This window comes from Eschrichtius robustus, chromosome 3 (genome assembly GCF_028021215.1).
Source record: "Eschrichtius robustus isolate mEscRob2 chromosome 3, mEscRob2.pri, whole genome shotgun sequence".
Taxonomy (NCBI): domain Eukaryota; kingdom Metazoa; phylum Chordata; class Mammalia; order Artiodactyla; family Eschrichtiidae; genus Eschrichtius; species Eschrichtius robustus.
In genome coordinates this window covers 53,094,327-53,120,701 of record NC_090826.1, presented here as the reverse complement: position 1 = coordinate 53,120,701, position 26,375 = coordinate 53,094,327, and the positions used below count along the sequence as shown (strand labels likewise).

General features: G+C 37.0%; 1 protein-coding gene across 8 annotated transcripts in view; it reads right to left on the bottom strand.

Annotated features, from left to right (window-relative positions):
- Positions 1–26,375, bottom strand: part of PATJ (PATJ crumbs cell polarity complex component) — a 353,196-nt gene that overhangs the window by 262,251 nt on the left and 64,570 nt on the right. For all 8 annotated transcript variants that reach the window (XM_068540002.1, XM_068540005.1, XM_068540003.1 and 5 more), the window contains exons 15-17: positions 21,767–21,901; positions 16,967–17,128; positions 13,607–13,738 (exon numbers count right to left, since the gene is read on the bottom strand). In XM_068540002.1, coding sequence (XP_068396103.1) covers positions 13,607–13,738; positions 16,967–17,128; positions 21,767–21,901 — 429 coding nt within the window. The remainder of the gene's footprint in view (positions 1–13,606; positions 13,739–16,966; positions 17,129–21,766; positions 21,902–26,375) is intronic.

The following is a 26,375-nucleotide window of genomic DNA, read 5'->3' as shown; positions in this document are numbered from 1 at the left end:
AAGTCCTAACTGCTGGACTGCCAGGGAATTCCCCCATCTTCACTATTCATCTCCAGAAATTTTTCATCTTCCCATACTGAAACTCTATATCCATTAAGTGAGTCCCCATTTCCCCCCAACACCCAGTTCCTGGTAACAACTATTTTGCTTTCTGTCTCTATGAATTTGTTCTAGGTTTGAAGAGTATACTCTTAAATGTGGCAATTATTTTTTGAACTAAAGAGTAGTAAGTTAAAATCTAAATGAATTAACAGCTAAATAATTTTTAAAATAAGATCCCAAGGAAGTTACTGAAATGGAGAACACAGAAAGAAACCATTAAGTTTAAAAGGGAGACAGCTAGCTATTTCATCCTGGAGGTAGGCAGAAAAAGGAATTGGGTACAAAGAAGGGCAAAGCAAATGTTCTTTTACACACACACACAGACGTACACATCTTAAGGAAAAAACAATGATCTGCAGAAGTTCTGATGCACAGCTGGCATGAATTAAAATGTCCACTGTGAACGATGTCAGTCAGAAAACAGGAATCCAAAGATTTTTCTAAAAAGAAGAAAATATACATAGGAGAGAGAGACAAGGAAGACAGCCATTCAATCCACTAGTGGTAGGATGGGTGTCGATTAGAAGTCAAGGAACAAGTTTTGAGCCCCCAGCCTGACTGTGTACAGTTTCACAAGTTCTTCATTTTTCTGAGTCAGTTTCTTCAATGGCAAAATGAGAAAGTTGGATACATGACAGTTGTGATCTGTTCCCCTAACTTCAAAATTCTATAACTAAATTTGACAGAATATCTTGAGTCAAATTTGTCATTAATTTCTACCAAAACATTCACAAAACCACTATAAAAAGTAGGGAATGACAGAAGTTAATTCAAAACACAGCATCAGCAATGAAAAAGACTACACTTTGGTCACAAACATGGTATAATTGTAGTTAGTGATGTCTTTTAAGAACTCATAAAAATGCCACTAACTACGTAATATCTAACTTCTGAGTATTCTACCATCAAAACAAAAGATATAACAAAATATATACATGTACTCTTTTTTATAAAAGGAATATTAAAACACCTTTTTTTGCCATTTTTAGATAGCAACAAAGACATGTCAGAGACTATTACTTGAATTAAAATCACTAGAATAGTTCTGGTTTAAGAATGCAGGATGTAATTAATTATACTAAAACAGCATCTTCTGATTTGACCAACAACCTAAGCATTTACTTTTAGGAAAGAGAAATAAATGTATTTATAGTTAATGCAAGGCAATAAGTAAATGATTCTAATGAATAATGACTAAGCTATCTTATCAGAATCTAACCCCATTTTTTACTATTTTATAATATAGCCAAGTTTTACACGAATCATACCAATTACCACAACACCATCACGTTCAAAAAGTAAGTGCCCACAAAATACTTTCAGTGCACTCAAGATAAATTAAACTGATATGGTTCCTGGCTCCTTGTGTCATATTACTTCCTTAATACTATTAGACATTAAGAATAGATTTTTTCACGCATCATACATAGAACAAAACAGTCTCTGAGTAGCACAGTAAGCACAGCACACAAGGCAATTAAAAGTGCAATGGAGGGCTTCCTTGGTAGCAGAGTTGTTAAGAATCTGCCTGCCAATGCAGGGGACACAGGTTCGAGCCCTGGTCCGGGAAGATCCCACATGCCGTGGAGCAACTAAGCCTGTGCCACAACTACTGAGCCTGTGCTTTAGAGCCCATGAGCCACAACTACTGAGCCTGCATGCCACAACTACTGAAGCCTGCACGCTTGGAGCCCGTGCTCCACAACAAGAGAAGCCACTGCAATGAGAAGCCTGCGCACCACAACAGAGTAGCCCCCGCTCGCCGCAACTAGAAAAGCCCATGCGCAGCAATGAAGACCCAACGCAAACAAAAATAAATAAATTTAAATAAATAAATTTTAAAAAGTGCAATGCAAAAGAGGTGCACAGAGAAACTTGCTAAAAGATCAAAATATAGTCTAAAATGGAGGAAAAAATACATAAGCTTGCACATAATTTTATTCTGTATAATTTCATACTTTAAAAATCTATTTTAAACATCATAATAATTCAATTGGTTCAAGCAGAGGTCCACGACTTTCTCTCATCCCCTTCTAGTCTCCTAGTTGACATTCTCCTTGGACACTAAACATTATCTTTGCATATTTCATCTCTTGAAAATTTTACGTCATGCTGTAATTGTTCACGTACCTACTGTTCACTCCTGGCCCAGGACTTTTGCTAGTTGTGAGGCAAACAAAACAAACCAAACCACACAACTGTCCTTTATCTCAAAGTCCCATCTCCTGGCTGAAATGGCTGGGGTTCCACCAGGTTGATGGTAGTATTCAAGGACAAAGTCACACCCTCTATTAAAATTACATTAGTTGAAATGTGAATATACCTAACACGACCAAACTATACACTTAAAAATTAAGGTGGTAAATTTTGTGTTATGTGTATTTTATCCAAAAAAATTTTACGAAGAAAATGAATTTATAAATAAGAAATACCCCATTATCTTCCAGAAAAAAACTATATTAGTTGAAAGTTATTTTGATGATGCAAGGAAAGTACAGACACACAAAACTTTTAAAAGCTTTTTAAGTATTAGTTTTGGAATTTATTTTAATTTTCCAAAGAAATCACTCTCAACTTAAGCTAAACAGTTACAAGTACCAGCTGAGCGACTTCCCTGGTGGAGCAGTGGTTAAGAATCTGCTTGCCAACGCAGGGGACACGGGTTCAAGCCCTGGTCCGGGAAGATCTCACATGCCGTGGAGCAACTAAGCCAGTGTGCCACAACTACTGAGCCTGTGCTCTAGAGCCTGCGAGCCACAACTACTGAGCCCTCGTGCCACAACTACTGAAGCCTGCGTGCCTAGAACCCATGCTCCACAACAAGAGAAGCCACCGCAATAAGAACCACACGCACTGTAATGAAGAGTGGCCCCTGCTCGCCGCAACTAGAGAAAGCCCACGCACAGCAACCAAGACCCAACGCAGCCAAAAATGAATTAAAAAAAAAAAAATACCAGCTGAGTGGTACTGTTCAAGTTGTTTAATCTCTGAGACTCGAGTTTCTCATTGTAAGTGGAAATAACAATAATACAGATTGTGTAGTTGTTAAAAGCATTAAATGAGATAAGGCATTATTAAGTGCTTGGAAAGCCCATAGTAATCACTCCATACGTGCTTTTACTCTCATTCTTACTATTACTCCTGTTTCTGTTACTATGAAGATAATGGAAAAGAATTTGATAGGACATATGTGTTTGAGGAGTTAACAATTCAACTGAGCATGTGTAATTTAGACCAACAGTGCTATCAATTGCTAAACCATCCCTGATATTACACTTAAGTGTTAACACATGACAATGAAGTGCTGACCTTCTACTCTCCAGATACATGGACCTCTGCACCTGAAGAGAGGCTCAGAGAAGCATGGTGTCCTCAGTTCTCACTCCCCCTAAAAGCCGACACTAAGGGACAGGAGCCATCTCTACACCGGAAACTCCTCTGACAACCACTGCCACATCAAGGACATAGGACGAACTTCATTCTTCTGAAAAGATTCTGTGATTTTTTTTTTCTTTTCAATCCTTGAAAGGGCAAGCAATACTCTGTGATATGTAGCACACAAAATGCAGAACAAAACTTTTCCAACTTTGAAACTGCACAGGAAAAAGGCTAAGGAGTCCTGCTGGGAAATATCAGGTAAAACACACATAGTTTCTACTCTCTGGCAGTGAAAAGGCCATCAGGTCTCTAAAGAGCTTTGACTGGTGGGGGGGGGGGGGGGTGCGGTTAAGGCAAGGGACCACAAGGATTCAGGAGAATATGAAGTAAATTTTTTAGTAGTAAGTGTTCCTCTCTGGAAAGATAATCAGAAATTTTTATCATCTTTCACTAGAGCCACAAGTATGAAGAATCAGTGTTGTTTCTGGTCTAAAGACTGTACTTTCACTCTACTTGACCACAGACTTAGGAGCCCAGCTCCACTACTTAACAATTGGATAATCCTGAACAAATTCTTTAACCTCTTATCATCAGGTTCCTCATCTATAAAATGAAGATGATTACAGGACCTACCTCATGAGGTTGTAGAGATAATTAAACCATTGTGTGTGAGCAGTACATAATTACTAGCTATTATTAAAATGGGAAATGGTGGTCATATTTTATAAATGTTAGAACAGAAAATTTCTCAAAGGATTTTTCATTAAAAGGAATAAAATATGAAAGCTTAGATAGATATTAAACAGCTCACAGTTACTAAAGAAAATCAAGACATAAAATCAGGGCCAAGTTATCAATTCCAGGACACTTCTGTTTCTGGAATGTCCACTACCTGTTTGTGTGCAAGTCATGCCTCAGTTCCCCATCAGGCCTCTCTGGGTCTTAAGAAACAATCATCACGAAATCTCTTAGTCTTACTTCTACCACTGCTAAAATCATAATGTATTATAGAGAGTTGTTCCCGAGTCTGTTTCATCTATTATATTTTAACATATGCTTATTTATCCACTGTCTCTCTACTCCCAATTGAATTTAAATTCCATGAGGACACAGGATCTATTGTCTATTTTGTTTATTGCTATATTCCCAGTGTCTGGAACAGTGCCTGACACAGAAGATGCCCAATGTACATTTGTTAAATATACACTTGAAAGGAAGTATATCTTTTCATCTTTAATCCCGCATACTAGCTCATAAGTGAACAATAATTTTTTGGAAGGAGATAATGAATAACAGGTATAGCAAGTCTGTGCTCAGATTCTATTTTTAAAAATCATCATCACCATCACCATCATCATTTTTCAGTAACTAGTAACACATTATTTTATGCCCAGAAAAGTGTGGGCATTTATATACATCTTTTATTTAGTCTTTATAACTTTATAAGGAAAATATTATTTCTATTTTAGAGATTATTATATAAGAAAGACTAACAGGCTTGTCCAAAGTCCTAGTAGGGTGTCATAGCCAGAAGGCAAATCCTGGTCCTTTCTGACTCTATGTTCAAAGTGCCATACTGGTGAACAAAATATCTGATTAAAATAAAACACAGAGGGAAGAGCTGAAAGGGGAACCTGAGCCCTAGAAAGTGGTGTGTCCAGATCGGGCAGCCAATCTCCTTTCATGCATCATTAACAAATTAGGCCTTTGGTACCGGAAGGAGGCAACACCACTTCCTGGCCCTCACTGGGGAAAGCAAGGCTCCTCTGGATCACCGCCTGCCTCCAAATGACACCCACAGACAGGTCAGAGCAGTACAGAGGACCACGCCTTAGGAAAACAGGTTCTCAGCACCTGCTGGTGGATCTGATTCCATCTTTCTGCCATACTCTAGGAAGGGCTATGTCTTTCATTTACTAGTACGGTTCTCAACGCTGACACCAGAATCCAGTGGGAACTTTCAAAACACACCCACACCTAGAGATAGAGGAACACTGGCCATGAAACACCTCTGGAGACTGTTTCCTCTTTAGACCAATTCCTTTTAAAAAAAAAAAAAAAAAAGTTATTTTTCTGTTTTTAATTACATGGGAGACAGATGCATAGCTGGACATTCACTAACTTCCTGGAATATCTTGAGCATTTCATAGGAGAGACAGAAGTACCAGTATTGCAGTAAACCTGAGCACCTTTATGCCTATATTTTAGCTCTCCATGGTCGTTTCATAAACACTAATATAAACGGTTGGCCATCTCTGGAATACTCACTAAAGTTAATATAACAAATATATCATTTTCAGAATCTCCTCCTCCTCAGCAATGCCTTCTAGTGTGACACAGAAACAGTCCTTATGAAACATTTGTGAAAAGGAGAGCTACCCTAGGAGAAAGCAGCATCCAGTTGACAAGCATTTGCTGCTTGCCCTCTATTCTCTCTCTCCCCCATTAGACACAATGGGATTTTTTGCCAAATTCGTATTCCAGAGGAGCCATGAAATTCCCTCAAAGTTCAACATCAGGCCTGACTTAAGATCTTTGAGGCCTCCTGCTAATTTCATCCCCCTGCAGCTGCCTCGCTAAGGCGAGCTTTTGATCTGTACTATCTGGATTTCAAGCTGATATACACACAGCCTCTTTGATCTCTTATTAAGTGGCTTCTGGTCTCCTGATGCCTTTAGTCTTGCTGCACTGCGGTGTTTGGAAGTCAGTCATCATCCTGAGCACACTACAAACTCCACACACCAGGAGTGGGCCCCCTTCATTCACCCACTTCGCAGGCTTGAAAAGCAATCTTTAAGCCATGAGAGAATTTCCCCAGTAGCCACAATCAATCCACTCCATGAACACACTACTAAGAATTATTTTTCAAATGAAGCAGCTTAAAATGATTTAAAGGATACAGAACTTTCCCATAGAGGGAAAGGAAGCAAATCCTCTGTGAAAAGAAATCTTCAGCCCAGTTGGCACTGGAGCTTACAGTACTTTGATGTTAATAAAAATAAATGTGGATAGGATTCAGGGATGGGCAAAGATTGGGACTTTATCAGTCCCAAGTTCCATTAAGCAAAAGTGACCTTTAAATGCAGCTGTGTGGTTTGTTCAACAGTAGGCTACAGAATATATTTCCAAGAACACGGATACTGCCATTAGTAGCAGACTGACTGCATTTTGCTCAGTACCAATATCTTAATCATACACGGATGAACTGGAACCAGAGCTCCTTTAAAACAAAAAAGATGAAAAAGAAGAAGATAAAAACAGCAACAAAAGAAAAAAACCCAAAAAACAGATACTGGTGGCCATGTTATGAGATCCCATGAGCATTAAAGTGGAACTATATAATAAGTTACAATATATTACTGTCCTGTAGATCTTAGATTCTGAACCCAACTTAATAATGTTAATAATATAGGTACTACTACATGTTAAAATTATATCAATACCTATCAAATTCTATATCCCAGATTCTATAAACTAATCAGTTGGAATGAACGTAAAGATACTGGGCTTCCACAAGTTACTAAAGAATATATACTGATAGTAGCATTCACCCAAAATCTCAAATCTTGTGGCAAAATTAGAGTCCTTAACTTCTTCCATTTTTAAACTCAATCTTCTGATAAAGAAGATTAAAACTGGTGGAAAAAATAGGAATAGATTTTGGGGCACTAATATCATAGTCTGAATATAAATAGTTTATGCCCTCTCTTAACTATAAAGGTCAATAAATTAATTACTGACAATATAAAGTTGAAACAAAGTTGATAGTTGTATATTGCTATCACTTAATCTGTCTATATCATGGAAAACCATTAGCAAATCCATGAATTATGCACTTACTTACACTTTATTTTTCAGGAGAATTATCTAAACAAGGAAATTACATAAGAAGGCAACAATTTTAAGTGGTCTAAATACATGAGTCTCACAAACATTTATGTGCAAGCAGTTTGGTAAAAATGTACCAAAATTTAAAAGATAAATGCTCTTTTGATGAGCAATTCCTCTTCTAGGAATTTATCACAAGATTTATTCGCACCTTTTTATAAAAGAATATGACAAGGATATCCAATACAGGCTCATTTGAAATACCCACCAACTGGGTACAGGAGCTTGGTTAAATAAATTATTGTACAACAACAATACTATACTATGCACTCATTAAAAAGAATTAGATGGCTCTATAAATACCAAAATGAAAGAACATATAATTGAGGGGAAAAAAGCAATATGCTGAAAGCGTGTACGACATATTCCATTTATGTATTAAAAAATAAACAACCAGCAAACTACCGCTTATATAATCGTGTCTGTATAAAATATCTCTGGGAGGATAGACAAGAAAAACAGGAGTTTTAATCTGGGAGATAAAAAATGAGGGATTATGGTCAGAAGTAAATATACTCATCACAGGGTACCATTATGTACCTTTGAATTTTTATGCCCTATGTATATATTACTTATTTTTAAAATATTTCTAATGTGCACAGAAAGTCATTCTGTTGCACATATGATAAGAAAAAAGCCAACTTAAACCACATGCATGAAATGTATACACTCCCATCATATAATTTTTAAAAATCTTTTAAGGAGAATTCCATTTAACAGAGTAGTCAGGCAGAAACTGCACACTGGGTTCTTCTCACAAATACTAAGGCATAACATATCCAAGACTCAGCAATACTGCAATTTTTTATATTTATACTATTTAAGTTTTATAACCCATTTCTTCTCAGAAAAATGAATCACTGTTTTTTGTTTTTTTTTTAAATACACCAGACTTTGCATGTTATATTTTATTTTGCTATCTGTATACATTTATTAGTTTTACTAATTGTATGTATGTATGTATGTATGTATGTATGTATGTATGTATGTATGTATGTATGTATGTATGGCTGTGTTGGGTCTTCGTCTCTGTGCGAGGGCCCCCTCCAGCCGCGGCGAGCGGGGGCCACTCCTCACCGCGGTGCACGGGCCTCTCACCGTCGCGGCCTCTCCCATTGCGGAGCACAGGCTCCAGACGCGCAGGCTCAGCAGCCGCGGCTCACGGGCCTAGCTGCTCCGCGGCATGCGGGATCCTCCCAGACCAGGGCTCGAACCCGTGTCCCCTGCACCGGCAGGCAGACTCTCAACCACTGCGCCACCAGGGAAGCCCTCACTGTTAGTTTTTACAGGGAGGAATATTTTCACTATTATTTTTAATCAGCCATCTTTTGCCTTTGGTCTTTCAAACAGCTTTTTAAAGTGTTACTAAGAGTATTTATACATGAATCACCTCTCAATGGCTGTGCTATTATGCTTTCTATTTTTACCTCTCTCAGTGTCCGAGATAAACCCAAAGCCTTTCAAAAATATCTACTTTGGCAAAAATTGAGTTCAGTCCCCATATCGGGAAGGGAGAGAACTGAGGAATGGGATGTCAGAGGGAGGAGAATTACTGGTTAATAAATTTTACCTGCTAAATCACTGAAATTCAAAAGTATCAAGAATGGCAATATCATGGCTAATGTTCAAAAATTGGCTAATGTCAAACATTTTCAGTGAATTATAATCATGAGGGGTTATTCAAAGTTCAACATAAATCAAAACACCAGAAAATATCCACTTGCGATGTTTAACTTATAAGGTCAAATGAAGGTAAAATCCACAGTGTTACAAATTTATTTCAAGCTTTTTGGTAGAAATTAAAAATTACAGACTCTCAGACTACCTAATAATTGCTTCATTACTGAACATTATCCCACAACAAATTACTTGCACTAATTTAGGACAATAATTTGTAATTATTTTTGTTTGAAGCAATAAACACTAGCTCTTACACAGTGCATATAAGCAAACTATATTAATTTTTAATACTTACTAAACTTTCATATAAGCATTGAAAATGAGATAGTATCTAGCAGCTTGTCTTTAAGACATGAAATGTTTTGCAAGCTGAAAAAACAGGAAGATCTGCTGCAATAAGTTTATTACAGGGACTCCCTGTAATAAAATACCCACGGAAATACCACTCATAAGTAAAGAAGCAGTATGTGTGGTGATTAAAAGCCTAGATTCTGGCAGCTGACTGCTTGAGTTCAAACTCTATTTCTGCCATATACTAGCTGTGTGAATTTGGACGAGTTACTTAACCTCTCTGTGCCTCAGGTTCCTCACTTCTAAAATGAGGATAATGATAATACATATTTCACATGGTTCTTGTGAGGAAAACATTAAGTAATTAGAACAGTGCCTAGCAAACAGCAGACACTCATTATATGTTAGCTATTATTATTGGATTTGTATTAATTATTTGGATTAATATTAGGATTAGTATCAATATGACCATTAGTGATATTCCAAGGAATAAAGACATTACACATAAATAATGGGGAATCAAGACAAAGATAACTAGGGCACAGTATGTAATCATACCTAGAAACTGGCAAAAAACTATACTATAAAAACTTATAACCAAATTTCTGAAGAGTTCTATATTGCTTAGAAACAAGAGTACACAATTAAGCCATAATATTCATGCTTTTGACAAACTATGCACATCGCTGTTTTCTATGACATGATCTTATAAGGCATGACGTTACAGTGACCAACGACTCTTCTAATATGGTATACTTACAGGGCCAGATTTTAACTAGCCATGACATGAAGCAATGCCTAGGCACAGTTGAGACTAACAAATATGCTACCTCCTTTCAAATCACAGCCAAAAAAGCTACAATCACTTCACCCTAACAACCTGAATCATATTTACTAAGTCTTCCCTATTGCTTTCTCCTCTTTCTTTGCCCCAATTTATTTAAAATGCCTTTCATGAAAATGAATTGCCACACATTCCTCTTTGGCCATATGACTGAGCTGTAGAACTGTATATCAGATTCAGCTCTTTCATTGCAGGTACAAAGACCTGCTTATTTTCTCTGCTCAACTACACAATTTCTATCACTGGTGAATCACTGAATCCCCTATCCAGACTGCCATCCCATCGTTCCGTGGCCAATTCAAGATCCTTTATGTTCTCACTCATCTCTTCCTAAAGCTTGGCTCAATTTACGTAAAAAGCAAATTTCTGGCCAATAATCCACAAATGGGTAATTCACATATGCCTCATCAAGAGCTGGCTGCATTCTAGAACGTAATTTTACAATTAAATTTAGACTTCACTAAACAAAAGCATCTACTTATTAATTTTCCTAATCTAACTAGTTAAAAATTGATAGAACACAAACATATTGTAGTATGGCTCCATCTTTGAGGACAATATCAAGACTTTGTGTTAATTTTCTAAATTAGATTATTACTAATAATACATTTCCATAATAATCTAACATTTCCCACTTCTTTACATGTAAATTTACTTAAACCATAATAATCCTTTGAGCTAAACATTATTATCCCCATTTTATAGATGAAGAGATTGTAAAAGCACCTACAAAATATATATCGTATATAATTTTGTCAGGCTTTTGACAGAGTTCTTATTTTTCTAGAGAAAAACTCAGTAGTGAGAAAAGTGGTTAACTGAAATTAAAATACCAAAGTAAATTTTCAATCTCTTCAATACTGCTAATACAGGTCCTTTATAACCTGGAAACTCTCCCACTATACTAAAATCTTTTCACTGTGGCTAAGATGTTTCTACAGCACTTCTTATACAAACTATTCTAAGCTTGGGGGTGAGCCTGAAGGTCTGCATCAGCCCTATTCAGCTGCCTAATAAATTCATACAAGAAGCATCAAATTCAATAATAACCAGGAACGTGGCCTTTCATGCCTTCTGCTAAAACTTCATCTGGCCTCGCAAAAAATATTTCTGAACTTTAGAATTTATTACCTAATTACAACAAGAGATGGTATAACCAATTAATTAACTTGCCCAAAACCAAATTTTAAATTGTGTTTACGCGTCATCTAAATGTCATGGGGCTAACAGTTCTACATACCACTGACAAATGGTGAGAACGTGCTGTGTACAACTATAAGTATATTTAAGATTGACTTAAGAAAAACATTCAGTTTAAGACTGAATGTTTTTTCTTCCAAGGTTTAGTTGCAGAAATAAATAAGCTGAGCCCCTTAATGTGAATCAAAGTAGCATTTAGAAAATGAAGTTTTTTTCTATCAGTTCTCCAATAAGCACAAAAGCAAGAATATCTAACACTTCTTTTGCAGCAAAATTACTTCATATAATTTGTGCAGAAATAAACATCAGTATGTGTAATGGTGATTGTGAGGAAGATGGGATGGGGGATATCTAGAAATTTACAAATAAAAATAAGATCCAAAAAAACCCAAAGGTATGTTACAATGCATATATATATATATATATATATATATATATATATATATATATATATATATATATATATACGTGTGTGTGTGTGTGTGTACATGTATATATATATATATTTTTTTAAGTGTAAAACTCAGAACTGATAGAGGAATTTTTCTCTTAACCAGGGATTACACTGTTAAAGACTATCAAGTTTTTCTTTCCATCTTTTACTGAACTTTTTATTTTTCTTTTTAATTTTTGAAGCACTTCTCTAACATGTGCAATATTCAAAATATAACACTTGCAGATGTTTTTTAAGAGGGGAAGAGCAATCATTATGATATATTTATAAGAATGCAAAAACATATAGATTCCAATGATAATGAAAATGTAGCTGAATATCTAAAACAACATCTGAAAAGTGTTTTCTAAACTAAATCCCAATTATCAACATGTTAACAAAAAAAAGCCATTGAATATGTTCATTTAGTCCCAATTAATTTTGGCTAACCTAAACTTTATTCAATCATTCTGTAAATATTTATCAATCACCTACCTTGTGCTAGGTAATAGAGCAACACTGGAGAGGAAAGAAAAAGTATCAATACGTGCCATTTGCTTTATATTTATATGCCCTAATAATTAATCAATATATAAACTTCCAGAATCTTACAGTATTAATATTTCTTGAAAAAGATATTTCCAAAAATATGCATTTTTTGGAATCAACAACTCATAATTCAATAATATTCCAAAGAGAACTTCCAATAACGAAGAGGGTTATCTGGCACAGAAATATGCCAGCAAAAATAAAATAGATATAATCTATTTCAGTAATCTTAAAGCACACTGCCAAAATATGGAATTTAATGTTCTTACATAATGCTCAAAGTATTTTTCTTTCAATCTATTCCCGATTGCCTTATTAAAAAAAAAAAAAAAAAAAAAGAAGAATTGATTTTTATATCACTTGGCATTTTATGTACTTTGATAGAGTACATTTTGCTTTATTAAACCACAATGTCTTTAGGCAGCACTAATGTATTAAAATATGCATCTTAAAAGTGAAGAGATTTCTTGCCAACAGTTTTAATTCCCCATGATAGTCAGATGGTCTAAAAATACTTTAACTGGTAAACTGGTATAACATATAGATGTCATATTGTGACCTTTCACATTGCCACCTCCAAACCAAATGCATCAGTCACTTTACCGTAGTTATAATTGGGGTACATATAAATACATAAATATTATATGTTCTATATTAAATATAAATATAAACTTCACCAAGAACATTTCTACTCAGTTACGCTCATTGAGATTAATAGGTAAGCAAAACTATAAAAACCTTCGTGTGAAGGGAAGGGAGAGGAGAGTGAGAATTGGGAATGACTGCTAATATGTATGGGGTTTCTTTTTGGGGTGATGAAAATGTTCTTAAATTAGACTGTGGTGATGGTTGCACAACTCCAAATATACTAAAAACAACCAAACTGTATGCTTTAAATGGGTGAACTTTATGGTATGTGAAATATATCTCAATAAAGCTGGAGGAAAAAATCCTCCATATAAAAAAAATTCATCAAGTTCCAGTCTCTAAAAGCATCCATGGGTATAAAACTATTGCTTCCCTTATGTCCACTTATTATATCATCTACCATTTTATTCACTAAGGGAGCTATCAATTGTAATGGTAACAATGGAAATTATAACACCCCACCTTTGGAAAGTAGCATTATACATCAAATAATTCAGTTTTGCCTAAGTCAGTGGATGCCTTAAACAATTGCTACTTCATATAACTTTAATACAAATTAATTGCTCCAAAAAGCTCTGTATAGGTTCTTATACCTGGTAATCCAAAATGCTGAATCCCAAGCCTTTATGATCTTTTACTAGTTCAACAATCTTGACTTCAGGAGACCACAGGGCTAATTCCCCATCATCATCTTCTTCAGTATTGACATCTATATTGTGGTCAGCCTGAAATACCAAAGAACATAAATGCTTCAATATACTGTCCTTTCAAGTTTGAAAAGAATTAACGTATCAGGAATCTCATAGCTTCTTCTCAAAATGAGGATACTCTTTGGCATGCATAGGTTTTCTTTTTAATCTTTTAAAAGGGGCATGCACTGGGGCACATATACTTTAGTATAAAACCTTCATGAAAATTCAAGCACTTAAAAAAACAGGTTGTTCATATAGTTGTGGTTTTTTTTATGTTAAAGTGTCTGTTTCATTCAAAGCATTAACACTGACCTCTTATACTAAAATGAGTTCTGTCATCCCAGTAGAAGCATAAAAGGAAAAATATGCAATTTAAGAAGATATGAAAACATCACACAAAATCAAAGCTTTTAAGATATTTAAGTAGCAATACCTGAATTCATAATTACAGTGAGAGACAGAGAGAAAGACACCAACACAGAGGCCAGGACAGGACACAGAGATACCACTTCTGTTGGCTCCTAGTTTTTAAGAAAAACTTTACTAGAAAAATAAGGTGAAAAAAAATCCAAGTCTTTGGGAATCATCTAAGTCTAAAAACAGGTAAAAATCAGAGTTGAAATAATGAAAACCTGATCTTGGAGGAAGGAGGTCAACACAACTACTCAGTACACAGATCCTCAGCTGCTTTCCCTGACTCCACACCCGCACATCCCCTATTCCAAGCTCCCTCCTTTCAGGGAAAAGAGTCACTGCCACATGGAATTCTAGGAAGCTAAATGACAGACGGTCAATGAGTCAACTACGCAGAAGGAGAATAGCTGCTCCAACCTTCTGCTTTTATACTATTTATAGAATTAGATTATATTCATGTGATTTATCTTCCCCAAATACTCTGAACTTCTATCTGAGGCTCAAGAATTATCTTCTTTTTCTTTGTGGTCCTAGCAATTAACAAAATGCCTGGCTTCTAGGCTAGAATGGTGCGGGCTGTCATAGAGTTTACCATGGTTATCCCCTCAACCTGCAACAGTGCGCGGCTTATAGTAGGCACTCCATAAATGTTTGTTCAATACATAATGAATCAATCACCCATCTTTGAGTGGCCTTCCCTTGAAACTCTTTTTAAATAAAGCTATAGACTAAATAATAGTCTTTAAGAAGTCTACTTCTAAAAACTTTGAATGATCTTAGTAAATAAAATGGAAGTAAATAAAATAAAATGATGTACTTCCTATGAATATAATTTTGAGTGACCTGTGTAAGAAAATCCATTTAACGGAATCAAAGCTGGCAGATGTGGCAGGCAGAGGGACCCCTCTATTACGGAAGAGTAAGGCACCATAGCTAATACAAAAACATCTTAAAATTAGGGCTGGACCAGATCTCGAACTGTCCCTGCAGGACATGGTGGATTAAATCTAAACATGGGAACGATTTCTTGGTTCTTGAATTACAGAACTTGAAATTAGTGGGAACGTTCTGGATCAATAAACATCTGTTTATATCAGTCTGATGTGAGGAACTGATAGATTTAAAAAGAAAACACTTATACTTTCCAATAAAAAGTAAAGTTACAATGGTAATACAATACGATTGATGTTTTACTGAGGCATTTAATACCTCTACTGATTAATAAGCATTAGAATTTTGTCTGAGCTGCTTAACAATACAGGGTTTAAGAACCTAAGATGGTATTGAGATAAATGAAAAAGAGAGACAGAAAAGAGAGCCGGGATTTTAAGAAACCACATATAATTTTAAAACCCAAGTTTATAGAAATTTCAAGGCATCCAACATATATAAGATATTATACTCCAACCAGAAATATATCACTTTGATACAATTAATTCTGCATAACTCCTGTATTTACAGAATAGAAAGCAATCAACTAATGGGCAGCAAGGATGATATTGAGCATAATTCAAAGCTGTTGTTTACCCATTGTGGTAAAGTATGACAGATGGGAGCACAGAGTCAGCAAGCGGAGTTGGTGATTTACACACCCTGTAAGATTAGATTAACGGCATTTTTATCAATAGAGGTAAGCTATCACCCACATTTAATTTTAGTAAAGATTGCAAGAATCATAAAAGTGTGGCATTTGTGTCCCTTCCTTGAAATATGTTTACCAAAGATAAGTATTAAAAAAATTATCAATCAACAATCAATAATTTACCAAGCACCTCGTATATGTGCAGTAAAGAATAAAAACACCAAGAGATACAAAATAATTGTAAGATTTGACCTCTGCCCACAGGAGCTGACAGTCTTCTTGAAAAAACAAACTTAATATACACTGAAGTATCTGTGACTACAGGACAGTGCTACACTCTTGTATTTTAGGAAATCACAAAAAAGGACAGGTGGACAGGAGAAGTTGAGAACAGCCATAGCTAATTTTTACTGAGCACTGTCCTTATGCAAGGCATTGTGCTAAGAACTTTGCACACATTACTTCATTTCCTTCTCTCACCACAGAGGAGGTAAGTACAATAAGTATCTTCGTTTTTCAGAGGAAGAAGATCAACAGAAAGTCAAGTTATTTGCTCAATCATTCAAATCATTAAGTAGTAGAGGCAACATTAGGGTCTACGTATCTTGAAAATCAGACCGTAGGCAGGTAAAAGGGAAGGCCCTGTGGATCAAAACTGGTGTTAATGGAATTATAATCTAAAAGAGTCTGGAAAGGGGAAAAGTGACATAAAAGTGACAAAAACATAATTTGGAAAAGCATGTGCTTAAAACTGTTTTCATAATTACAATGTTCTTTAAAAAAAAAAAAAGACTACCAGGGGCACAGAAAGTGTTATTCTCTGACCTTCTGAAGGCTTTTACAGCAATTTTTAGACTCATTTCAAAATTGGTCATAGATCTTCGTGTTTTTAAAGCTCTGAAAAAGGGAAGCCCATTAGATATTCAATACTTCCCAACATCTTAAACTTGTTAAGATGAACTGACTTGAACTGGGAGCCAAAAGTAACGAGCTCAGGTAATTACTAAAAAAAGGTTTTCTAAAATCAAAGTGCATGCACATTAATGTTACCAACTTTTCAAGTTACCAAAAAAAAGAGTAAAGTTTCATGACATTAAAGAAAAGTAACAATTTGAAAAGCTATGCATTGTTTCCTTTGAGAGCTACTGTTGTCAAACAAAAGAGGAAGGTTTTCCCCTCCCCCTTCATGTCACAATACACTCTCGGGACATCCCTGATGAAGGGGCATGCCTATGGGAACCACAGTGCGAGTATTCATTTAGTACCTCCATTTCAGGAAGAGAGGTGTCAGTGGTCCTTGGTTCATCTACAGAGGCTTCATCATCAAACAACCGTCGACAGCAAACCAAGGTGAAGGGGGGCGGCACTTCTTTAAGAAAGGAGACTGCTTCTCGGCGAGATTTCCCATAGAGCTGCACGCCATTGACCTAGAAAGATAAGGGATAAGTCAGAATTGAGGAGCCCCCAAATGAAAAAAAACAAAAATCTCTTTCTTACGTCAATCTATCAAAGTGAAAACAGGATAATCGTTTTATTTTCCCTGTAAACAAACGGCCTAAATTTAATCATTTTAGTAGTACAAAGAAACAGAAATCCCTAAAATTTATAAAAATTAAGGCTAAAGTTTTTCTGAACTTGGGTGAATAAAGTATAAAATGTGCTCAGAGTACAACTATTACTGGGTATGTGATTTGCCTAATTTTTCACACCTCCCTGCTTTCTCCTTTCTATACTACAATGTTGTATTCTCTCATCTACTCCCCATCTCTCCTTAAACACACTAAATATCAATGATAGCCTTCCTGAGACCGCTTCCTTTTGCTTTTTCATTTTGTAAGCATATCAATAGAGATATTAACACATTTTTAAGACTGTTAAAAACTGCTCAACTTACAATGTGTAGGTAACAAAATCTAGGATACTTGGCCGTCAAAATTTAGCAGCAGTTCACAATTTTCTTTCACAGCCATAAACCCTTAATACCATCCTAGAAAAATCACCTCTGTAGGAAAGAAATACACATAACTTTGCCTCAGATCCATTCTTACGTACTCTGCTGACACAGCCATCAAGGGTAAGAAGTGTGTCAGATTTTCAAATTGTTTTATACAAGGGTCCCACGTGTTTAGAAGAACAAAAAGATAATCAACTATTCCTTATTAATGATTAATGCTTATCACCAAAAGATTATCTAAATTTCATATTATATATAGTGCATAGTAACAATTCTTTGCACCAAAGATGATTTAGAAGCATAAGTCTATTCTAATTTTTCATATATATGACTTTAGCTCAAGGAGCTCGCTCATCTGTCTGCCACTCCCAAAAAGCTGAGGCATAAACACAATCCAGGCAACATATAATCTTTTCACATCTGACTCCTACCTTCCTGCCAGGGTTCAGCAGCATTATTTGTTTTAAAAGTATTTCTGGTCTGGCCTTAATTTCTGACAGGTGCAGTGCTAATGTCCAGATAACTGGCAGGGTTGACTTTCCTGGGAGGAACCTTTCCACTAAATCTGTCAAAATTGCTCAGAGAATAAGAGCACAGTGGGTTTTTGGAAGCATCCCATCAACGGTGGTCTGAGCCCAGAGTCATTCATCCCTTGGAACCACTCTCACCTGTAACATACCCAGCACTTAGCCATCAGACAAGACATAATCTCCCTGCCTTTTAATTATTTACAAAGAAATCACCACATAGTAAAGAGGCCCACATGTGTTTCAGGGAGCTAGTCCTAAAAAGTAAACATTGTCTCCCAGGACTTTATGACTGAGGAAGGGGTCCAGAGGATAGCAAGTTCAGCAGCACATGAAAGGTTTTTCCTGGAAGAACTGCAAGTCAATCTTCACACAAAAATGGGGAGGGAGGTACTTGCCACTGGTCACACCATGTCCATGGTGCCAACCAGTGCCGTAAGCACAGAAAGTTCTAAAATCAACCAAATGGCGAGTAACATACTGAAAATAAAGCAAGCGGATAGATACAATCAAAGCAGGAATGCTACTCATGCACAAATATTTTAGCTTGTGTTTCACATTACTTCAACAAATTTGAAAATCACTTTTCAGGTTTTTATCTTGGTGTACATTTAAATATTTATTTAGCTCATTATTTATTCATTTGAATTGTCTCCAATTATTATAGCAATGCCTGGTAGTCCTCCTCACCACTCTATATGGCTAAAGGGATTGGTCACATTTCCCATTAGCAACTCCTATCTAAGGGGATTTATGGCTGCTGTAAATAGCTGCTCTGGGCTGAGACTTGGCACAGTGTTCTAACCCTGAAGCATATTTGTGTTCCTAGTTTTAAGCTGTAAGGAGTACACTGGACAGACAGACACACACACACACACACACACACACACACACACACGTACGTACAGTTCAGGAGTTTATTTGGCTAACTTTACAGAGACTTTTTAATTTCTGTATTCAGTTGCTCAGAAGCAGCCAATTTTTTTTTTACATCTTTATTGGAATATAATTGCTTTACATTGTTGTGTTAGTTTCTGCTGTAGAACAAAGTGAATCAGCTATACATATACATATATCCCCATATCCCCTCCCTCTTGCGTCTCCCTCCCTCCCTCCCTATGCCACCCCTCTAGGTGGTCACAAAGCACCAAGCTGATCTCCCTGTGCTATGCAGCTGGAAGAAGCCAATTTTTATTTTAGAGTTCACAATATTTTTCTAGACTCTTCAAACCTCTTAAGTACTGTCAAGTCTCAATTATTCTAGAGACTAGAAAACACATACACATGTATTCATCTGCAGAGTACATAATACTGGACAAGTATTGTCCCACTACTTCATTCAATCCCCATTCAACCCTATCCTATAAAGGTTGCTTATGTCTTTTCACGGTGGTCATGTTGCCAGTATCTCACAGTGAGATAATGTATAAAGCATTATCTTTACATGGACAATATTCCATTAGATCCTCACAAACATAGAGTGAAGTAGGCATTTATTGATGAAGAAAATGATTCTCAAAAAAAGTGACATGCTAGGACATACGGTTCAGCTGTGGCAAACTCAGAACCAAAAGCAGCTCTCTGACTTGCAAACCTGTGCTTCTTTCCCTATCCCAAGTTCTTTCACTAGAAATCTATACTTAGGAATTCAACCAGTCTTCATGCTACCTCATTACATCACATTCTATTACAAGGGAGAAGGCCCATGGAATTCCAATCTCGGCTAAGGCACAAAGGACTCAGTTGATGGCTGAGATCACCTACACTTGCTCTACTCAGATCCAGCCAACATTTCTTTATCACCTACCAGGTACTAGTAGTGAATTATACTTAATGCTACTGAGCTGTAGACTAAAAATGCTTTGAATGATACAGTTTATGTTATGTTTATTTACCACAAAAAAGTAAACTAAACTGGTTTTTACTCATATTTCCATATCTCTCAAATAAATATATCTCATTTCTCAATACCTAATAACTACATATTATGGCAATGTTTTCCAAATGGTCTCCAATCTGCATATTATCATGTGTGACACCACAAAGTTATGTCATATACTCTGCAAATCAGAAGAGAAAGACATGATTCAGCACCAAAAACTCATAAGCGACAGAGTAAAGTCTAGGGCATTAATCCACAATAAGCATCCCAATATCATTCCTTGAACACCTCTAAAAATAAGCCATTTACTACATCTTAAAACAGGACCTGGCCTCCCACGCTTATGATAAAATTTGCCAGTAGTCACAGCACTTTTCTCTCCGACCTCAAAATTCAACTCGGAGTTCTCAACATACCCCTCCAGGTGACTGAACACTACTTAAAAAACCCAGCAAGAAACCTATTTGCTATTCTTGCCATCCCACTTTAAGCAAATATAAATTTTAGAGAGAAATCTCCACTTCAAGGCCCATGGGATTCTAATCTTGGCTAAAGCAACTAGGTTGACTCTATTAAACCCAACCTAGGACTTCCTGTGGATCTAACACTTGGGAGAACCCTCTTCTACACGGCCTTCTCAAAGTTTGACCATTCCCCGTATCTTTTTTTAGAAGCTTAGAAAGTAGTGTGATATATTGAAAAACCAGTGAAATGGGAGTTAGAAAACATAAACTAAAGTCATCACTCTACCAGTGTATAAAGTTAGGGGAAATCAATGCCTTGTTTTCTTATCTGTAAAATTAAGGGTTGTTGCTTGGTTTGTCTGCTGTGTTGGCTATAGAACTTTCCAATCTAACAAAATCTCTCAAGGCCGTCATGTCACAGCAGAAGTGCTCTAGAATTGCTCTGACTGAAGAGAGGCTGAGAAGCCTGAGTGAGCCCAGTAGAGGCTGCCACCATGGCGGGGAGGGAGTCCCAAGGAGACAATCTGAAAGCTAGTCAGTAACACATAAGCCTGAGGTTACCCAGCTCTAATCCTTATGAGAAATAATCAACAAAACCTGCAAATAAATGTGACTACATGTTCCAAACAAGGGTCAGGGGTTAGATTCTTAAAAAGAATTTTGAAAAAAAAAAATACTAATTATGCTATCAAACTAAAACAGGACATTAGCTTCTTTCTTAGTTAATCATTTAAATAAGCACTCAAAAGGACATCTCAGGAGTCCCAAAAGACGGGGAAAATGAACTGAAAGTATGTTATCTACTTCATTTATCATTACATAAGTTGTTAGTATTTTTCTTCATCTTTATTTTATTTTTCCCAGCTTTATTGAAATATAATTGACATATAACATGTAAAAGTTTAAGGTGTACAATGTAATGATTTGATATATATATATTGTGAAATCATTACCACAGTGAGGTTAGTTAACATCTATCACCTCACATAGTTACCATATTTTGTGTGTGTGTGTGTGTCTGTCTATGTGTGTGGTAAGAACACTTAAGATCTACTCTTTCAGCAACTTTCAAGTACACAACACAATTTTGTTAAGTACAGTCACCAATTATTTTTCAATCTAAGTAGCTCACATTACATTGGTATTGATGATGTAACTCTGTGGATTTCTGGTGAGAACACACTCTCCTACAACTTAAAAATTCCTGCCCTGTGTCTTTTTCCTCTCAAAAATTTTACCTCAAGAAGCTCATCTTCTGGCTGTAGGAGGTTCAGTGTATCAAGAGGACCACCTGGAGCAATCGAAGAGATATAATGGTGCCCATCAAAGGAATCCACTTCCATGCCGAGCCTCAGAGTGTGAATGGGCAGCAGCTGAAACAAAACACAGAACAGTAATATAAACACGGCAAGGACACATCTGGCTGTTAATCCTCTATCAAGTATTTTTTTTGACACAGAAGCCCCATCCCCGGAATCAGATCACCAAAATCCCAAAAGAGACAATAAGGGGAAAACTAGCCTCAAGTAAAACATGAAGTCATTTGTCATCTTGTTCTCACTCTTGTCCTCTCAGATTCCTTGGGAATGGAGAGACAGACGTACAAAGTCTCCAGTTCTAAGCTCCAAACTTCCTATAGTTCCCAGTATGTATTCTGTGTTTCACTTTTCTGCAGGGCTTCCCATCCCTCAGGACATCTAGCTCCTTTATGTTACCTAAGTTCCACTCACACTTCAATACTAAAGCAGTATCACTTCCAGGAAGCCCTTCCTGATATCTGAGCTAATCTGCTTCCATCTGGGGTCCAAGATCACCCTGTACACATCTCCATCACAGCTCACAATACACTGCTTTTAAAATTCCTATTTTCCTTAGAAATAGACTCATAGACATAGAAAACAAATTTATGGTTACCAATGGGAAAAGGGGGATAAATTAGGACTTTGGGATTTAGTTTGTATAGCAGATACAAACTACTATATATAAAATAGATAAACAACAAGGACCTACTGTATAGCACAGGGACCTACATTCAATATCTTGTAATAACCAATAATGGAAAAGAATCTGAAAAGGAATAAATATATTATATATGTATGTAAAAAAAAAATTCCTATTTTCTTAACTGCCCCCCCACTGCTTGAGGGTATCTTTTCTCTCTATAACCTCAGGCCCTAGAATAGTACCGGGCATCTGAACATGGGCTCATTACATGTTATCTGAACTAATCCATGAAAGATGGTACCTCTTTCAAGATGTCTTTTTCCATCTCACCAGCTTAAGAGAGAACAATTTCTGATTTGGGGGAGGTACGGGTGTGTGATAAGGAAGGCAATCATTATTCCACTCTAGGATTGGTTCTGTTGACTTAGAAGGATTCATATGGGTTCAGATATGAGCCAAGCATTAAGAAACTCCAGCCAATGTCAAGGTAAAAAGATGTGTCTTAGTGTTGTTGGCTCTAAAGGTCAAAGGCATTCACCAAACTCCATTCCCCTGACTTTCAAAATTGGAACTAATGATTTCTCATTGTGGATATATAAACTCAAACGTGGTAAATGGTACTACAATAGTCTGTTTATCCAAAATACCAGGCCCATCTCTAACTGTATATTTGCTAAGGAGAAAACCCTACACAAGGTGGCAATGCATCCACAACATGGCTCTTTCCCTACTTCCTTTCCTCTGTGATCACTTATCCTTGTCACCTCCCCTTAGTCATCTGCTCTGAGTCCTCAGAGTTCCACAGGCCTTGCTTCAGACACCACCTGGGGCTCATTTCCATCCCACTACAAACAGACAAATGTGAAGTGGCAAGGCGTCCAGCTGACTAAGGCCTCAATGGCTTAAAACAGGCAGGAGGGATTCCTGGCCTTGGGCTAATTTTCTGAAAATTAAGTGCTCTTGACCACCAAGCACTTCAGGATCTACAGCCATCTCTGGCAATAAGATATTCTAGCAATGTGAGGGTAAGACTGCTTTTACTCTTGTTCCCTCTCTGTGATCTCTCTATTTCTCACTGCTGCCACCTCATTCTGTTTAGTCATTGTACCAAATCCTGCAAGCCAGTTGTTAATGACAGCCATTATTAAATATGAAATTATAAGATTACAATTAAATAAATAATATTAAAAATAAATGTAGTAAGTACTCAAAATCCATCACTTCCTAATTATTTTGACCACATTTTATCTATGTTCTTGAAGTGACTTCTATCTGTTATACATGTATGGTGGAAACACTCTCTATCTAAGAATTTAGGGAATACCAAAGGGATGAACAACTGAAAAAGACAGATGAAATGGTTGATTTGTCTAGCGCTAAATGCAGGTAGGTCAGGTAACAATATAGTCCTGCTCCCATGGAGAAACCTGCATCAATGAAGTGCTACTGTGAATCGTTACCTAACTCAGTGTTCACTGCTGTCATTTTGGTTGCTTGAAATCTGCCACGGTGGAACTATTTATACCACAGGTATTGGTAAATGCTACAAATCAGGGTTGCCTTTTTTTTTTTTTTTGAGGGCTAGACATTTCCCAGCATATCACTGATCTACAATCTAGTTTGGACATGATATCCAGCATATATTTATAGAGTGTAAACTGTGTGCAAGGATTTGAGCTTTGGGCTGGAATTACAGGATGAACAAAAGAAACAGTTTCTACCCTCTGGAACTAACACCTAGGATGGAAGACAGACAATATAAACAAGCAAGAGAGCGAGCAGAGACAAGCAAAACAAGTAAGCCAATAAACAATGCAACAACAAACAAGTGAAAGATAAACCCCAAGTTACCAACTGTGATAAGTGCTATGAAGGAGCTAATCAGGGTCAGGACATCAGACACAACTGTGGAGGCTGTTTGAAAAGTTGGTCAGAGTAGGTTTCACAGAGATGGGGACATTTAAGGTGAGAACACATATATATGGAATATAAAAGAAAAAAAAATGGTCATGAAGAACCTAGGGGCAAGACGGGAATAAAGACGCAGACCTAATGGACTTGAGGATACGGGGAGGGGGAAGGGTAAGCTGGGACAAAGTGAGAGAGTGGCATGGACATATATATACACTACCAAATGTAAAATAGATAGCTAGTGGGAAGCAGCTGCATAGCACAGGGAGATCAGCTCGGTGCTTTGTGACCACCTAGAGGGGTGGGATAGGGAGGGTGGGAGGGAGGGAGACACAAGAGGGAAGAGATATGGGGATATATGTATATGTATAACTGATTCACTTTGTTATAAAGCAGAAACTAACACACCATTGTAAAGCAATTATACTCCAATAAAAATGTTAAAAAAAAAAGATATGCAGATGGAAAATAAGCATATGAAAAATAATAATAATAAAAAAAATTTTTTTTAAATTAAGGGGAAGAAGTTCATCTCAACTGATATAAAGGTGAACAAAGATGAAGAAAAAAAAAAGAAAAAAAAAGAATGAGTCAGCCCTACAAAGAGCCTGCTTGGGGACTGCTTGTGGGAGGTTAGTGAAAAAGGTAATTGCAAAATTTTTGGTTTGAGCAACTGAGTAGATGGTGGTAGCAATTTCTGCATAGATATAAGTGCCCAAATTAAAAGACATTGCTGTACACACAATTTGCTACTTATATAGTAGCATGCCCTCATAAAAAAATAAAAGGATTAAGGAGGGAACTGATTCCAGTCTCCCCTGCCAGCCCCTTACTAATCAATCCTGCTCTATTCCCCACATCTATGGAGCAGCTGATGTCAGGAACAGGTTGGAGCACTGAAGAGCCACAGAGGCTCACCCACGGAATCCCTTGCCCACCAGATACAGGACTGTGCCCTTCTAGGCTATTCCCCCCGACATCTATAAACACCACATGCTGCCTAGAAATGTGCGCCATGAACAGAACACACGTGCCCCATCTTCCATCACACTGAACAAAGAAACCAGAAACGATGTTTACAGAATCTGTCAATCTAAAAGACGCCTACCTAATATTCATTCTGCATCTAAATCTGAGTACAGCTGGGTTTCTGAGACTTCATGTTACATGGCTGCAGGTTTCTCTGTGGGAGCAGGACTGTTTAATTACCTGTCCCAGCTGCATTTTGCAACTAAACAAATCAACCGTTTCATCTGTCTCTTTCGGTTTTCCACCCTTTCGGAATTCTGAGAGCAGAAAGGGCTAAAATGACAGGAGTGGGTGCAACAGACAGATGATTGATGCCTTCACACACAGAGCACGTTAATGCTTTTCGATGCTTATTCAATGCGCTTTGCAAGGGGTCCTATTTAAATCTACAAAGTTAATGAGCAGCGGGATTTTCATGATCCTGATATGACAAGTAAAGGATACAAGGAAATATATCCAAGTAAAGTGTGACCACTGTGTGATTTACTATCAGCACTACAATGATGAAGATCAAATGAGATCAAGAAAGCTAGAGGAGGACTTCCCTGACGGCACAGTGGTTAAAAATCTGCCTGCCAATAGCAGGGGACACAGGTTCGAGCCCTGGTCCGGGAAGATCCCACATGCCTCAGAGCAACTAAGCCCGTGCACCACAACTACTGAAGCCCACGCGCCTAGAGCCCGTGCTCTGCAACAAGAGAGGCCACTGCAACGAGAAGCACGCACGGCGCAAGGAAGAGCAGCCCCCATTCGCCACAACTAGAGATGGCCCGCGTGCAGCAGCGAAGACTCAACGCAGCCAAAATAAATAAATTTATTTATTTATTTTTTTTTAGAAAAGAAAGAAAGCTAGAGGCCCTGACCCTATGAGTGGAGACAGCTGTCAGGAAACAAGCTGCAGCTCATTCATTTCACTAGAAGCTCTACTTTTAGGTCCCTCAAACAAGATATCAAAATGCTCAA